Raw genomic sequence first — 17,596 nt, 5'->3', positions numbered from 1 at the left:
GCGGAGCAGGGAGCCCGACGCGGGACTCGATCCCAGGACCCCGGGATCACGACCTGAGCCGAAGGCAGACGCTTAACCATCTGAGCCACCCAGGCGCCCAATCATAATTTTTTTTTTTTTTTTTTTTTGACAGAGAAAGACACAGCGAGAGAGGGAACACAAACGGGGAGTGGGAGAGGGAGAAGCAGACTCCCTGCCGAGCAGGGAGTTAACTAAATTGAATTTAAATAAAAAATATATATGTCTATATATATTTATTTTATATGGCATATATATTTATATAGGAAAAAAAGATTAAGCAAAACGCCACCAGCAAAGACCGGGTGGGTGCCACTCCACATTTCTCGGGGACAATATTTTGGTCCCTTATCATCATATTCAAGCAGCAGTCACACACACACAAAAGCCATGGCCTAGGTTGTCCCTTCTTGCAGTTAACTTAAAAGACACAAAAAGGAGGGAACTGCTCTGAAGGAGCTAAGAATTCCATTGACTTGCCAGTCGCTTCTGTTGCACACATTTGGCACTTCATCCTCCTCACTTTGTTTTCCGGGTGGGAGAGACAGCTTCTGGCCCCACGGTACCATGACTCACTCAACTCTTAGCCACCGGGATATCTGCATTTATGTTGGTTTTTTATAATTGCATTTTCCAGACAACTGGCCTTTCATTGTCAGCCAGATGTTGACCAGGGCCCTGTGACAGTGCCACCATCTTCTTATCAGTGGCAGGCCAGCCACCGGCAGCACAACCAGTGAGTCTCAGTGTGCAGCATGGAACAGGAAATGTTGGATGCTACTACGTCTACTTTCAAGCTACAGCAGGTAAGACGAAGGTAAGAGGAAGGGAGTGTCAATGTTGAATCTGACTCTGCGAAGAACTGAGCAGCAAAAGGATGCATACTGGGCCCAATAATTGAACTGAATTGAAATGCCAGATGCTTATCAAATGTAATATGACTTTTTTCTTAGAGTAGAATGAAGATTTTTTTTAACTACCAGACCCATTCACTCAGGCATGGCTATGACTTATGCAATTATATGGAGTCTGTAATAGCAGTAACTTAGTTTTCATGGTTCAAAAGAAAGTTTATTTCTTATTAATGTTCTTTATGTAATGAGCTTAAGTATTCTTCCCTTCTATCTCATGCAATTTGGAAATATGAATTCCGTCCTACTAACAACTTTCATGAACTAGACAAAATGCAATGTCCTTAGAGAACCTTTGAACGCTTTGGAAGGTAAATCTAAATCTCTAAACACTCCCCCCCATTTTGGCCTGTCCTAATTTAGCCAATAATAACAAATTTAGTTCTAGATTTGCAAATACCATCTAACTTTGAAGGTGACTCAATTCTTAGAATGACTTCAATACTATATTCTCATGTATTATCTTAAAATATAAACTGCTATAAGCAGTTGAGTGGCATAATTAACCATATGTGCACCACTGGACTAGACATAAAAGTACATCTTGGCTGCCTATCACATAAGCTTCCGCCATTTGTAATATGTGTAAAAACAAATATTTTATAACTTTGGGTTCCACAACCATGAAATTTACAGTTGAGTTTTCCTACGCAAAGAGTATAGTATGTTTTATAACAAGCTTCTGTCTGTAAGCAAGAAGACAAAGTAAGAAAATTGATGAAGACCATAATATAACTCAAACAAAACTGAGGGAAAAAAAACAACTAAGGCATTCTCAAACTACAGAAACCACTTCCTCTCCAAATTCAGCACTAAAACCATTCTGTGGGTTTTTAAAAAAAGAGATGAATATTAAGCATGAAATTCCCATTATACCAACAGAAATAAACTATTAGTTTGGCATCTCAAACAAAGCTATGCCATAGACTAGAACAGTGCTTTCCAAATGAGGCTGATCACTAGGTTCAGCTGGGGTGATTAAAAAATGTGCCTCCCAGAGATACTTGATTCAGCAGGAATAAGATGGAGCCCAGAATTCTGTTGTTTTTTTTAAAGCTCCCCCAACAATTCTGACAGCCAGCCAGGTTTCAGGATCACTGGCCTCATATGCTATTACACAGCCATGCATTCCAGATTCTACCCGGAGCAAGTTCCTCAGATGAGCACTGGTAATCCTTACAACATGTGTTTACATGCCACGGTCATTCAGATGCTCCTCAAATATGCTCTGTTCTCACACTTCCCATTCCTTCGCTTTCCAGCTCTCATCTCTTAACTCTCAGTTGTTCGTAGGTAACAGCTTGAACAACCATTTCCTCAGAATGGAGGACCAGCTTCCCTGACCAGCCAACTCTGACGAGATCAGGAATCCTTAGCTGTGTTTCCACAGAATTCTGAGCACACATGTTAATCATAGAAGGCAACACTCATAGAGACCTAACTCTGTGCCAGGTACTGTTCTTAGACTTTGGCACATATTAACTCACTTAATCCTCCTCAAAACTCCACGATGTAAGTATTACCATCACCCTTGTTTTCCAAGTGAGGAATGAAGAGACGGGAGGTTAAGCAGCATGACCTAAAGTCAGGTAATAGTGGTGAAAGAATTTTGTCTCAGACAGTCCAGCTCGGAGTCCGTGTTTCTAACCACTATACTTACTATGTTACCTCTCCAGAGAACTTTGCACTCCTTACCATCCATTGTTAGTTTGTTTTTCCTTAGGATCTCTCTTTTCCACTGGATTGCAGCTCTAATAAGACAAAACCCTGTCTGTTTTCTTCCTCAATTATCTACAGTGCCTTTCAATGTATCTTTCAAAAAACAGTGGCCATTCACTTAATATCTAACTGACTCACTGCCAATGTCCCTCTCAACAACGAAAATTAACCTTAGATAGGTTTTTAAAATTCTAATAAGATGGTTCCCATATCTTATATAATAATAATTAAAAATATATTAGTGTTTGCTTGTGTAAGGCACTCAGCTATGTAAGAGAATACACATGTCTGATAGGAAATGCATGAAAACAAGAGTAAGAAAATATGCAAAGAAGTTCATTTGCCTCCTAATACACTGTACATAGCTTGGTAAGCAAATTTTCTCATCTCACTTGAAATGGCAAAGGCACAGTGAAAGCTTCAGAGCGGGCCCCATCCTTTACTGTACCACAGACTCTCCTCTCGTAGAATGGAAGAAAAAACTTCAAATCTTTTCAACTTTATTAAGGAGGCTACGATTTGAAAACCATTAGGAAGGAATATTTCAGGAAAATGGCAAATGCTTAATAAATAAACCTTCCAATGAGTTTCTAAAAGCATAAAAGCTGGCAGAAAATGGCTTTCCTTTATCCAATTTTTTTAAAAGAAACATTTTATAGCTCACAGGTCCAGGGCTTGGTTTTCGTGAAATCCCTTTAAGTGCTGGATGTGCATACAATCTAGAGAATATCGGCCCTCTTTCTCATTTCCCATTCCCAACTGCAGGAGTAAGCTGGGCCCACACCAATCGATTACATCCCCCTCTCCGTGGCACAGTGATCAGCTTAGAACACTCACGTGGACCATCAGACGAGAGAAAATGAAACTTTCCTAGATGTCTGAGAAGGAGTCTCACACGTTTCCTACTGGACGGAAACCAGAAAGGATAGAGGGGTTAGAGCTGCTGCCGTCTTACTTTCACATGGTGCGTGATACAAAACCAACTTAAAAGAATACAGAAGAGATGGCAAGAACATCCTCTAAGCCTTACATCCAGCCATGCGTATAAAGCCAGATGTAATTTTGGACATTTCAACAATGCGAACAAATAAATTATCTTCTTACTTAAAGTGGTTTGGTTCAGAATTTCTTTGACTTTCAACCAAAGAAATCCTGGTTGATGTGACCACTATTTATATTTATTTCTAACAGAACACAGGAAGGTGATGTCATTAAGCAGATAATCTTTTTTTTTCTATTAAACCAAACGGACATTGTGATGATAAAAGACTGTTTAAATATTACCGATTTGCAACGGGCAGGTAGTTAAGTTTTGTGATTATATTGCTAACTCTTCAAACAATAAGTCTTTTCCTGCTCTTCAGTCTCATACACTGAATATTCTGTATGCAACATCCAGACTCAATATTATGTATACCATGCTACACAAAAGGCCAATGTAAAAGGAAGAGGAGTGTGTGACTCAGCCCAAATAAAAGGCTAATATACACAATGTTGCCTGACATTTAAATAAATGCAGATGTATTAGTTCAAGATTTTGTCACCATTAGATTTTATATTTGGTCATGGTCATAAAAAGAACAAGGAAAATGAAGATAATTTTAGAACCTTAAATAATAATATACATCAACAAAATTACATATAATAGTAAGGTAAAGGAATTTTTTTAAAAATCTATCAGTAGTTCAAGGAGTTTTACTTATTAATACTTTTCCAAATATGTAAAATTATACTCATTATTAATTCCAGCTTATTATGAATGCTGCCAATTAGAGCTCCCACCAGACATGTCTTCACTGCTTCACCAGAAGGGAAGTATGTTTCAGTTCATTTTGAAGACAGATTTATTTTATACTACTAATTCATTCAGGGTTTGAAATGACTCCTTTGAAACTATAGGACATAAGGCCAAAGGGCATCCCTACTCGAAGAAAATGATGCTAACTAATGTCAATCTAATTCACATCCTTAAAAGAATTTTAATTGAACTTGTACTAATACTCTCTGTATTAGGGCTTTTCACCTATGGTAAATTATAACCATTATGCTGAACTGTGGTCGTCTTACAGATCTGATTCACCATAAGCATGAAACTCATCAGCATAAAGATGACTAACCAAGTTATATAGGCAGGCTAAAGGGTTAGTTAATTTGAACAGCATATCAATATTGCTATCACTTACTTAATACCCACCCTGCCTTATAATTAGCTGTGCCACAGAAAAATTTAAAAAATCAAAGAAGAAATTTAAGCTTTGAAAAGGAAATGTGCCAAGGAAAAATATATTTACTGGTGCCATCCCAAAAGATTTGATATCTTGGGAAAGATTTAACTCAGATTACGAACAAAACACTATGACTCAGACAACTTAGAAATTTTGAAAGTAATATTAATAATCTTATAAGTATACTGTTCTTCATTCTAGAAAACCATGCTGTTAATTTTAACCATTGAACATTTTTTGACTTAACTGAACCTCTATACACAGAATTTACTATTATTTGCTATTATCTTGGACTCTAAGAAATTGCTTAATCCAAGGGACATGTTTGTCTGTACACCATTTACCTGAAGATTTCCAGTTCTGAGTGTCTTCAACCTAATAATACTTTAGAATTGAGGGATATTTGGTCATTTTAAATTTTTAGAATAAAAAAATAATAAAATAAACGAAAAGAAAGGATTTCTGTGATGTTATATTTACTATGGAAGCCACTCAACATAATTCAACAACTCAGGGCGTTGATAGAGTTTAGTAGCAAGTAAGGAGCAATTATCTTACTGACTGCCTATTTGGGGGTGCTGGATAATTAAATGAGGAGACAACAGTAGACACACTCTACCTCCTCCCCTAGTATTTTCTTCTCTCCTCCCCTAAACAACCAAACTGCACGGAAGAGCTTCCACTGCTTTATCTCCCCTCAAGACACTTTATACAAAGTGTCAGCAAACATCTCCTGTGAAGGACCCAACAGTAAGTATTTTTGGCTTCAAGGGCCATCCGCCTCTGCCACAGCTACTCACCTCTGCCATTATGGCACAAAAGCAGCTAGAGACAATCTGTAAAAGGACGGGCATGGCTGTGTTCCACTAAATCTCTGTTCACAAAACCTGTCAGTGAGTCATTTTGTTCTGAGGGCAGTAGTTTGTCAACCTGTACTCTAGTCTAAGGTTTCTTCTCTTTAGTCCTTCCTGGGGGCTCCGATTTACTACAGTGGCTTTACTTACCATTTATGAGCCAATGACACAATTTATTCATGAGGCTAGATGTCTCAGCTCCAAACTCAACCTATTCATCAACAGCCCCCTGTGTGCCATGAGCTCAGTGCGCTCTAAAACAAAACTCTAGATCTTCTCCTGCAAACTTTCTTACCTCTGTTATGACATTAACCACCCACCAATTTATCCTTGGCAGGAATCTAGGAGTTATTCTTTACTCATCCTTCTCTTTTCACCTCTTGTACATCTTATAAAATCATCTCCAAATACCACTCAAGTCAGCCTAATTTCTGCCAGCTCTTCTGCCACCATCCTGATCCAGGCCTTCATTTCTCAGTTAATCTTCCTGCATTCGCTCCTGCTCACCTCCCAACTGTTCTCTACACACAGCCAGAAGGAATTTTTTTAAATGCAAGCCTAATCATATCACTCCCTTGCTTAAACCTCTTCAGTGCCTTGCCCATGTCCATAGGATAAAATCCAAAATCTTGAATCCAGTCCATAAGGTGTCCATCTGGGTGCCTCTCTACTGCCCAACCTCATTTTCACTACCTTTTCTTCTTAAGCAGTGGTCTCCCTGGCCTTCTTTCAGTACCTCAAATGCACCAAGTTCTTACTTTTGGTCCTATTCTCTCTGCCTAGAATGGTCTCTCTTTCTGTGCCACGCAAGGCCTCCCACTTTTCACTGAGCCAATTCCTTATTCATCCTAAATGAAAGCCAGAAAACTATTAAGCAAAAAATTGATAGTCTTGGCTACCAAAAAACTTAAATACATATACAGTAAAAAAATATATACAACATAAAACAGTTAAAAGACAAACAAAAAATGGGAAAATATACATAAGATGCAAAAGACTAATTCCTAAATATAAAAAAGAGCTCATCCATCAATATAGAAAAACAACAACAACAACAAACAGAATAGAAAAATGGGCCAAAAACATGAACGTGAGACTCACAAAGGAAAAACTATAGTGGTCAATGGACATATAAAAAATATTCACTATCCCTTGTAATCAAATATGCAAATCAAAACAAAACAAAAATAGGTATCATTTTTCACGTATCAAATGGGAAACCATTTAAAAGATTAAGGAGGTGCATTTATTTATCATTTCAAGGTCCAAATCTTAAAATAACTATTACCTTAACATTACCAGATTCTCACTATCAGAATTAACTGACATCATCTAGACTGGGAAGGTTGTTGTTATTGTTTTGATTAATCTATAAGGTGTTGCTGCTCTATAATAAACACTTTCGAAAGTCATTAGTGTCATATAGATTGTATTTATGTATATATTCCCCAGATGATGTCATTTAATAAATCCTCACATTGGAATACTCGGAGACATTGGTTTACCCTTCCTACTACTTGTTCACAGGGGCAGGGTCAAAGTGACTTAAGGAGGCAGCCTAGCACAGCAACCCTGCCCTGCCTATGCCAATTAGTTGTTCACTTTTGTTTCATTCCTACACTTTTTACAGCTTTACTGGCACTCCGTACATTACATAAATTATCTAAAAGAAAAATGAAGCAATGTATATTAAAGTGTCAGAGATTTTAGGAAGGAAATAGTATTCAGAAAATTCTTTAGCCAAATGTTTATTGGTGGTAGATCAAATAAAAAAACATGGTATACCTCTTTTTCTACCTTAAATTTGTTTTAATTCCATAAGCTTAAGTATATAATATAAATTCATACATAAAATTCATAAAGTATAATTGGTGAATGTTCTTTTCCATCAAGTTTATTTAAAACTAGAGTCTAATAACTCCTTCTGAATGGTGGCATGACTCTCTCAATTCAACTATAATAGGACTAAGGCTACTAAGAAATCTCCACAATCAAAAGCTGTTTTATAATAACAATGTTTGCAGTAGGGAAAATGAATTTGGGATGGGAGATTCTCTGATGCACAATTATAAAGTTATTTTCCTGTATAATTTCAACAACAAAAGCCTTATAGCTATAAGCATATAAAACCTAACATCAACTAAGCAAATTCAGCCCTTAAAGACATCTGACTTTTTCCTCAGGAATATTCCCCATAAATATTTTTCACTTTTTAAAATATTTTTATTTTTTATTAGAGAGAGAGCAAGCACAAGCAGGGGGAGCGGCAGGCAGAGGGAGAGGGAGAAGCAGGATCCCCTCTCAGCAGGGAGCCTGATGTGAGGCTGGATCCCAGGACTCTGGGATCACGACCTGAGCGGAAGCTAGATGCTTAACCGACTGAGCCACCTAGGTGCCTCAAACATTTTTTTCATTTTTATACTCCATATTCTGGAATGAGAATAGGAATTTTTATGGAGGAATATAAGAAAAAGCTAACCGTGGTTCTATGGAGGGGGAGGGATGAGGACTTACTTTTTATTTGGCATGTTTCTGTGCTGTTTGAATTTCCTCGCTATGCCTATGGTAAATCTAGAATAGGGATTATGTAGGATACCATTTTTTTTTCTTTATAAATTATTTTTTTGAAAGTTACAAAAGAAGCAAAAAATAGTGATCATTTTACTTTGTCAATCATCACAAATATCTATAATTAGCACATATTACACATTCTCGTAACTGTTACTCAGACTTAGCCACCTTTATTCCGATAAACAAACCAAGGATAATGCCATCTAAAGGAAGGAGCTCAGGGGCTAATAAAAAGAACTAGAACGGTTCCCAATTTTGGAAGATTTATAACCAGTTATGATATGCCTAAGACAAACCATATTTGTTCATTAATAGTTGAAAAGTAGTCCACGCCTGGCTGATTCTTATCTAGAGGCTGATGAAGAATGAAACCATCTACAGAGCACAAAGAATAGTACAGTGGGCCCTTTCCCCCTCCAAATCGCAAGTACACAGCACCACCTGCTGGGGAAAGCAAAGCCACCACTCACTACAAGTAAGGCTTTTTTGGTAAATACTGAATTATTTACCTGAGGCTGAAGCAAAACAACCAGGGATGTGGGGAGACCAGATTGTGCTATAAATGACACTTTCATGGCCTCTAAAGGTGCACAGAGACTTTCCAACAGTTGGATCCCACTACAAACAAATGAATAGATCAATTACTTAGAGGTAAATTCAAATTTATGTTTATATATAATATATAATACACTATCTATGTATTTATATATACACATGTAACAGACATATCTCAAAGATTCTTTAAAGTCTATTTCCATATAAAGCAAAATGGTATTTAAGGGGCCAAAATTATCAATGCTGAGTTAATTGTTTACAGCCAAAAGGTTAAAAATGTTTAAATTCTAATAAATGCTTTAATATAGTTTTTTGGAAAGAAAATTAGCTGTGTAATTGAAAAGATATAGAAGTACGTCCTAGAAAAGAAAGAAAATTCAACGGAAGCTTTGTGGAAGAGAACATTTGGTTTTAAATACAGTAATGCTGACATACCAGTTTGACCGTCTGATCCCATGAGCCAGACACCACAAGCTGTTCACCTCTTGTTTGGCTCCAGTCAACACTATAGACCTAAAAACATTTTAATGTGTCATTTGGAAAGCAACAGAGCATCAAGTTCAATAGTATATTTTATCTCTTTATAACAGCGATAGCCAGTTAGAACAACTAATTCACTTCATTGAAACATCAAATAAAGTCCTACAAATCTCAACATGGTGCCTGAGAAATGGAAAGGTCATTTTGTCCATTCCCCCAGACCTATTCCTTACAGATAAGATTCCATTCTATGTTAATAGAATGCTACAGATGATTTCCAAACCTCCTTCACTAAAACAAATCATATATATTTTTAACCTACCAACAAATACTGTTTGCAGCACCCTGTAGAAATGTCAAAGCAGATTAGAAAGTTAGTCATCTAAAAAAGCTTGCCAGGTCAGTGTTTATCAGAAAGCATTAAAATTCAATTAATATCCTTATCTGTCCTTTCTTAGAAAAAGCTTATAGGAACCCCGTAATCCTTTCAGATCTCTTGGTAAACAGCTTTAGTTATCCAATGCTGCTATTCTAATCTATGCTTTACTGCTTTCAGTGAACCATTTCAAATGAACCATTTGAAAACTTACGGAAATATTTTTTATTGTTATTTTATACAACAGATTATACACAGATCACTACTGTAAGCAAAGTTCCACAAAAGACGTGCATAATTATTCTTTATTAAATTAAAGTAGTCCTGACACGGACCTGAGTATACATCACTAAATGTGACCAGCCAGCAGATTCTTCTGAATCTTAAAAATTCTAGCTACCATATTTATGTAGGAAGCAGGGGTGTCTGCAGTTTGCTGTGGCTTAAGTATGGGTTACCTGTTCTCTGCTGTCTTCTACTCTATACTGTGGCTAGCCAGGGTGGAGTCTCAGTTTAAAAAATATCAGTAATACTGAGCCTGTCTTTGTTTAAAACTTTGATATTTTTCTCATCACAGATTTTTTTGAATTGGGATTTTTTAAAATATTGCAGTAAGACATTACCTGACTACTGAATTTTGGGGGTCCTCCTTAACTGTGTAACTAAGGTGCGTGCCTCACCCACCCGATCCTAGTCCTGGTCCTGCTGCTGTCCATATTCATGTAGAAGAGAGAAGATCAGTCGGAACACTCAAAAAACCACAATCCAGCAACAAAGAGCACCTCTTATAGAAAGGGCAGCAAAAACCAAAGAGCTGCTGTGGCCATCTGCTAGTTATGGACGGAAAAAGAGAGCCTTGAAGTAGTCATTGAAGATCTTGAGAGCTAAAGAGTTTGATTTTATCCTCTAGGCCAGGGCATGGCAAATTTCTTCTGTAAAGAGCAATAATTTGGGACTTTATGGGCCATTTGGTTTCTGTATGTCAGTCTGGGAGAGCACAGAAGTAGCCAAAGGTGATACTTGATGAGTTGGCATAGCTGTGTTCCAATAAAACTTTATTTACAAATCAGAGAGCACACTAGGTTGGGCCCTGTCCCATGAGTAGTAGTTTGCCGACTCCTGCTCTAGGCTGATGTGAACAGTCAAAAATAAGCACAATAGCGAACCTTTATTGAGCACCTGTGGTATACCAGATACTGTCATAAGCATTTTACGTATTTTATCTCATTAATAGATACTGTGCTAAGACCCAAAAAGTTTAAATTGTCCAAATTCCTAAGGCTAGTAAGTTGCAAAGCTGAATTCTGAACCTCTGTAGCCTAACTGCAGAGTCCACCCTTAGTAACCACACTAGGCTGTCTCTACATCATGCTACTTGAGGGCACTGTTGAAGTGGAATGACCTTGGGCTGCAATATTAAGGAAATAAAAGCCTGCCCTTCATTGGCGATTCACAGGTATCACCCTTCATCAGAGCCCACATTGATTCCATTTTGTTTTCACAAATTATCCATATCCAAGAACTTAAAGTCCCTGTCAACTTAGTGAACTCCCATTCATCTGTCAAGACTTGGTCCCATTACATCCTTTATGGAACAAGCCTCCCCTCGACAAAACCCTCAATGCTTCCTTCCGTGCATACAACAGCATCTTGTACCTACTTATAATTTAACATTTACTGTATTTTACTACAATTTGTGTTAAATACCTGCTAGATTCTGGGAGATCCGCCATGTGAGCAAAACCATCTTGTATGTCTATGCTCACTGCAATACAATAAGCACTCAATAAATGGGAGTTAAAATAATTTCTCCAATTAAATTTATCTTCACAATCTGCACCACTAAGTAGTTATAAAGAGCTACTATTTTCATTTCAGAGGGTAACTGAACAAATATAACTAAAAACTAAGATCAACATCTCAGATTCCACTGCCTCCACACATGTCCCGCATGATGTAAGATTTGACACCTTACGACTTCTCACTTTGCAAAACTGCAAGGGCCCCCACAGGCTCAGAGAGAACCCAGCCCTAGTGAGAACAAAAGATAGGAGGGATGATAACTCTGCTGATGGCCCTGTTGCTGCCAGCTCTATTATCAGTCCCACAACGAAGTGCAAGCAATAGGACTAGGACAAAACTAAGGACAGGACGCACATGGTGAGGTTAAAAATGGGACAACAGGGAAGGAAATAAAGGCAACTCAATAAATATTTTATGTGTTTGACTGTGTTTACAATTTAGGATATGGGTAAGTAATTAACAGTACAAGCCAGGATATTGTTTAAAAAAACAAACAAACTATAGACATGAGTACAAAATGGGCACTGGGATGGAAAATTCAGCTTGATACCCAGAAGAGAGGATCCAAGCAGGGCCTTGAGGCCTGGCTAAAATGTCAATAGCAGGAAGCAGAAATGAAAACAGTGATCAGAAACTCCCCCAAAGGCATACACAGGCATAGATAGCACCCAAGGGATTAGGACTAGAGAACACTACAGGATAACACCAAGGTTTTGTGCCCAGGGACTGGTGGTGGTGGTGGCATTAACAAAATGGGAAGACTGGAGGAAAGAAGATAATGTGTAATTTTAGACCTACTGACTTTGAAGTGACAGCAAGATAGTCAAGTGGAAATGTCTAGTGGGAACAGGGTTTGGGCATTGACCTCAGGCTCTGAAAAAAAGTTTACAGCAGACAGATGTTTGGGAGACAGTCAAAAAAGGATGAGTAGATTCCATTATCCCAACTTCAAGTTACCTCACTAGTCCATTCAACAAGTATTTATTAAGCACCTACTATGTACAAGACACAAGGAAAAGAGGGGTACAATGTTAGACAAGACAGATAAAGTCCCCGCCCTCAAGGATCATAGACAGGCTATAAATAAATAATTTCAGATTGTGATTTTAAAGAAGAGCTACAGAGCAAAACAAAACCAAGGAAGGAGACTGGGAAACAACGACAGGGAGAAGGAGTAATTTCTTGATAGAGTGGTCAGGGAAGACGCCCCTGAGCAGAGACCTGAGTGTAGCAAGGACAGAACTCTACAGGTTTAAGAGGAAAGGCTTTGACAGAAGAACAGGAAAAGACGCTGAAGCAAAAACAGGCTTGTCTCGTTTAAAGAACAGAAAGGTCAAGCAGGAGGGACAAGAACCTAAAGGACCATGGTTACAAGTTTGTCTATAATTTCTCTTAAGAGGCTACAGCCATTGAGCCTACGCTGGCTACCACCTAGACTGTAGGTAGCATCCTTCCACTGCTCTCCCCATCCATCCTTGCTCACCTCCAATCCATGATCTGCACTGCATAAACACACACGTTATTCCCCTGTAGAAAGCCCTTTGACGGTTTCATACTATGGGTCTCCTGCAACTTAAACCATCTTCACTCAACATTGAGATTTAACCATGCTGCTGCTTATTACCCAAAGGTCAAAGTCATGCAAAACTATGAATGGTTTAGGGATGCATACATATGCTGTAAAATTAAAAAGAAAAGCAAACAGAAATAGAAATTCAGCATTAGTGGTTACTCCTGGGAAGAAGGGCGTAAAAACAAAAGGAGGGAGACGATAGAATCAGAAAAAAAAAAAAGTAGATAGAAGAAAAATAGCATCTGTAAAGTAGGAGCTCCAACGGCATAAGGAATGTTTTATTTCTTAAGTCAGATGATGAATATGCAAGCATTCATTATACATTTTTACAGCTTACATATATTTCATACGCAAGAAATATATCATGGCAAATTTTTAAAAATCTTCAACGTCTTTCCACCGATTTTAGCTTAACAGCCAAGATGCTAACTGTTCCAGGCATGCAGGCTCAATCCCTCCCCTTCAAGCATGCACTTTCCTTTGCCTCTAACCCTACTCCTCTGGCCTCTCCATCTGAATAGTTAATTCCTACTCTCCCTGCAGATGTAAGGATGCCTTCCTGGTCCCTTCCCCAGACAAGATCCTTTCCTCTTGCAGCTCCCCATACATTCCAGCACTGATCACATTATCAAGGAGATAACCTGCGAGCTCCAGCCCCCCTCCCTAGAGAGGCACGAGGACTCCAGCAGGGCAAGGACACCATGCCTGACTTGTTCATCTTCCCCGCTAGGCCTCACACCATCCCTTGTACACAGTAGGGTTAATCAAAGTTTCTGGAATGGATGAAGGGGCAGAGAGACAAATCTGAATGAAGAGCACATCTCACATCAGTCTAGTCTCCCCCCCTTTCCCTATTCCCAATTCCTCCACCACTCCCATTCAACCAGTGGACATGGCTTAATGGTCAGATTAAGGATAAAAAAGAGGGGTACGCAGTCATGCTTTAAAAGCAGGGTCCTCTAAAGGCCTATCTTATGTAATTACTCTTGGCAGTGGTGAAGAAAATTAATTGAGAAACTGCAAAAACAAAAAAAAAACCCTGAACAATATTTTGTGCTGCTTTATGAAATCTGAACCTTATCAAAACCACCATTTGAGAGGACAAATTTTATTACTGAAACCAATTCCCAAAGAGCTCATTTTTAATCTACTGTATAGCATTGCCCTTTTTAAGTTGGTCTATTTAATTAAAAACCCTCAAATAAAAACTATGTTCAGAGTGCTCATACTTGTCTGTATCAATACAAAGGAAAGGGACCCTGACTTTTAATTACTGAGCGATTAGAAAAGGCTACATATTTCTTGTAATGTGAAACAAGTTTTTTTTTTAATTTATCATTATAGAAATTTTAAAATGCACATAAAAGAAGAAATATCATAATAAATCCCCAGGTATCCATCACCTACTTTCCATAATTATCAACATTTTGCCACCTTGTTTCACCTGTCCCGTTACCGACTGACTGCGGGAGTATTTTAACATCAGACCACTTCTGGGGCTCCTGGGTGGCTCAGTCGTTAAAGTGTCTGCCTTCAGCTCAGGTCATGATCCCAGGGTCCTGGGATCGAGCCCTGCATCAGGCTCCCTGCTCCGCAGGAAGCCTGCTCCTCCCTCTCCCACTCCCCCTGCTTGTGTTCCCTCTCTCAGTCAAATAAATAAAATTAAAAAAAAATAACATCAAACCACTTCACTCATAATTAATTAAGCAGGTAAGGATGTTTTCCTTTCTTATAGAAGCACAAGGCTATATTCACCTAAAAAGATGAATATCATCCAAAACTCAGTCCACATTCTTATTTTCCTGAGTGTCTCAAAAATGTCTTTTTACAGTTGGTTTATTTGAACCAGAAACCAAACAAAATCCACATTTTACATTTAGTTGTTGTCTCTTAGATCTAATCTAGGAAAGTCCTCTCCCACCTAGCTCTTCCCACCCACCCTTCCCATGGTATTTATAATTGTTGAAGACACAAAGTTAATGGTCCTGAAGAATCTTCTATACTCTGGATTTGGCTGTTTCCTCATGGTGTTACCATTTTCCTCTACCCTTCCCATTCCTTTAAGTTGGAAGTTAGGTCTAGAGGCTTGATTACATTCAGTTCAATCTTTTTTTTAGCTTCCTATTGTATTAGGTGTATAATGGCTGGTTGACCCACTTTTAGTGATCCTAAAACTATTCAGAAGATGTATCAATGTTAAATTAATGTTTTAGCATCCATGGATAACCTTTGCCTACAGTTGTTACTTCATTTGGGGATACTCAATGGTGACTTTCTAATTACGCTATTCCTTCTGCATTTATTAGCCAGAATTCTGTTAATGAGAAATTTTCCACATCAAGCGTCTGATTATTCCACAATAAAATTTATACAAGAAAGGCAGGGTTAGTGCCTTGATTCTTTATCTTACCAATTTTCAGAATGCGTCCACTGTCCTAGTAATCTTTAGTGGTGACCAGTTGTTGTTTCTTAATGATTACAACTCATGTAATGGGTGGAAATATACATATAAGTGTATGGTCTCTCTACACATTGTCTCTTCTAAACTTTTGATGTGATCCCAGTGGCCTTTCATAGTTTTCTGACACAAGAAGATGTCTTGGATTCATCTTGTATGTTTCCTCTCAGTCCTGGAATCAACTATCTCTCCAAAGATCCCAGTTCCTTCTAGTGGGAAATGGTATTTAGAGGCAGTAATCTGGACACTAGGGATATTTACTGTGACTGAGTTATCATTACTTTTTGGTCTTTATAGTCCAAAGAACCAGGACACATGTACTTTTTTAAACAGAGAAAAATAAATCATGAGTCTGTACAGATATTTCTTTGTTGTTGTTTGTTTTTTGTTTTTTTTAATGTACAGATATTTCTCATTCAATAAAATTAAATGTCTCTTTTTAACTTCTTTATTCTCATCACTTTTCTCTTAGATAAAAATTTTTGGTTTCTGATAACATAATTACTGCTCTGCTTTAACCTACAATATGAGAGTTTCGTTTATTTAAATTCAATTAGCCAACATATAGTACATCATTAGTTTCAGATGTAGAGTTCTATAATTTATCAGTTGCATATAACACCCAGTGCTCATCACATCATGTCATGCCCTTCTTAATACTCATCACCCAAATACGCCATCCCCCAACCAACTCCCCTCCAGCAATCCTCAGTTTGTTTCCTAGAGTCAAGAGTCTTTCATGGTTTGTCCCTGTCTGATTACTTCCCATTCAGTTTTCCCTCCCTCCCCCTATGATCCTCTACGCTGTTTCTTATAGTCCATATATGAGTGAAACCACATGATAACTGTCTTTCTATAATATAAGAGTTTCAAAATAACAATACTGATCTTTTTGAATGCAGTTTAAAACTTCTTTGCACTTCTTTTTGTTTATCAGACATATGTCATTAGGTTATGGACAATCACAATACTGTATTTTTAAAGTCACTAGAAGTAATTATTTTCAATACCTGGTTACGAAGCCAATTTGATATACTACTAGATTGATTCATTTGTTTTCAATTTTTAGCAATTGCTTTTTTTTTTAATTAAATGGTGATTTTTAATTTTGTAAAATATTTCAATTGTTCCAAGGTCAAAAGTGTAATACAAATTATATTGGAGAAATTGTCCATCCTTGTCCCCTCTCCCCTGATTTCTTCCCTTTAACGGTAACCACTTTTATTAGCTTTTGGATTATCTTTCCACTGTTCCTTTTTCAAATATATACAGAGATAACTATAAATATATACATACGAATATATATACATATACATATACATGTACATATAAAATATATATAAAATTGCTGTCTCACATAAAACATAAATTCTAAATATATTTAAATAGCTCTGCCAATAATTCCACAGGATAACTTCACTGGATATCAGATTGTAACTAAACTAAAAAGAATTTCTAGTTTCACATGATTTAAAATTATCAAATAAGACTGTATCATTCTCCTACATATGTTTCTTACTAGACCTAAAGTAGGAGCCATGGTGTTCTAATTTCTAGACATGATTCACTTACCAACCTGCTTTGGAGACAAGCACAGGGTTTGAGACCCACAATGAGTACATGACAGACAGACTACAGATATAGTGGCAGTAGTCATGCATGAAAGTCATTCTCGACCCAAAAATATTCCATTACAGTTTCCATCTATTTCAAACAATCATTTTCTCTTCCTTAAAAAAAAAAAAAAAGTTTTAAAGCTTTGAGTTTACCCCTTTGCAAGGCAAATCAAATCACGCTTTTCATTAAATATTTGTTAAAATCTACATTTTGAATCTACAACCCTCGAGATATTAGACAATATACATATTAAGGTCATTAGAACAGAATGCCTATTAAGTTAAAGCAGTGCACATTGATGCACAGTGAAATCATCTGGGAAGCTACATAGTGCTTGGCTCCAACCCCCAGACATTTGTGACCTGGGTATGAAATTTTTAAAAGGTCCTTAGGTGATTCTAGTGTGTTAGAATCCAACACATACACCCTAGGCTCC

The 17,596-nt window shown here is 37.5% G+C and overlaps 1 protein-coding gene across 1 annotated transcript in view; it reads right to left on the bottom strand.

Moving 5' to 3' along the window:
* PEX7 (peroxisomal biogenesis factor 7) overlaps positions 1-17,596 on the bottom strand; it is an 84,072-nt gene that overhangs the window by 57,599 nt on the left and 8,877 nt on the right. Inside the window, exons 4-5 of the mRNA XM_034990754.1 lie at positions 9,289-9,366; positions 8,808-8,916 (exon numbers count right to left, since the gene is read on the bottom strand). Coding sequence (XP_034846645.1) covers positions 8,808-8,916; positions 9,289-9,366 — 187 coding nt within the window. The remainder of the gene's footprint in view (positions 1-8,807; positions 8,917-9,288; positions 9,367-17,596) is intronic.

The sequence above is a fragment of the Mirounga leonina genome, unplaced genomic scaffold, assembly GCF_011800145.1.
Source record: "Mirounga leonina isolate KUSES-001 unplaced genomic scaffold, KU_Mleo_1.0 Mir_53, whole genome shotgun sequence".
NCBI lineage: Eukaryota > Metazoa > Chordata > Mammalia > Carnivora > Phocidae > Mirounga > Mirounga leonina.
Note: the sequence above shows the minus strand (reverse complement) of the source record. Positions and strands in the feature narration are given on the sequence as shown.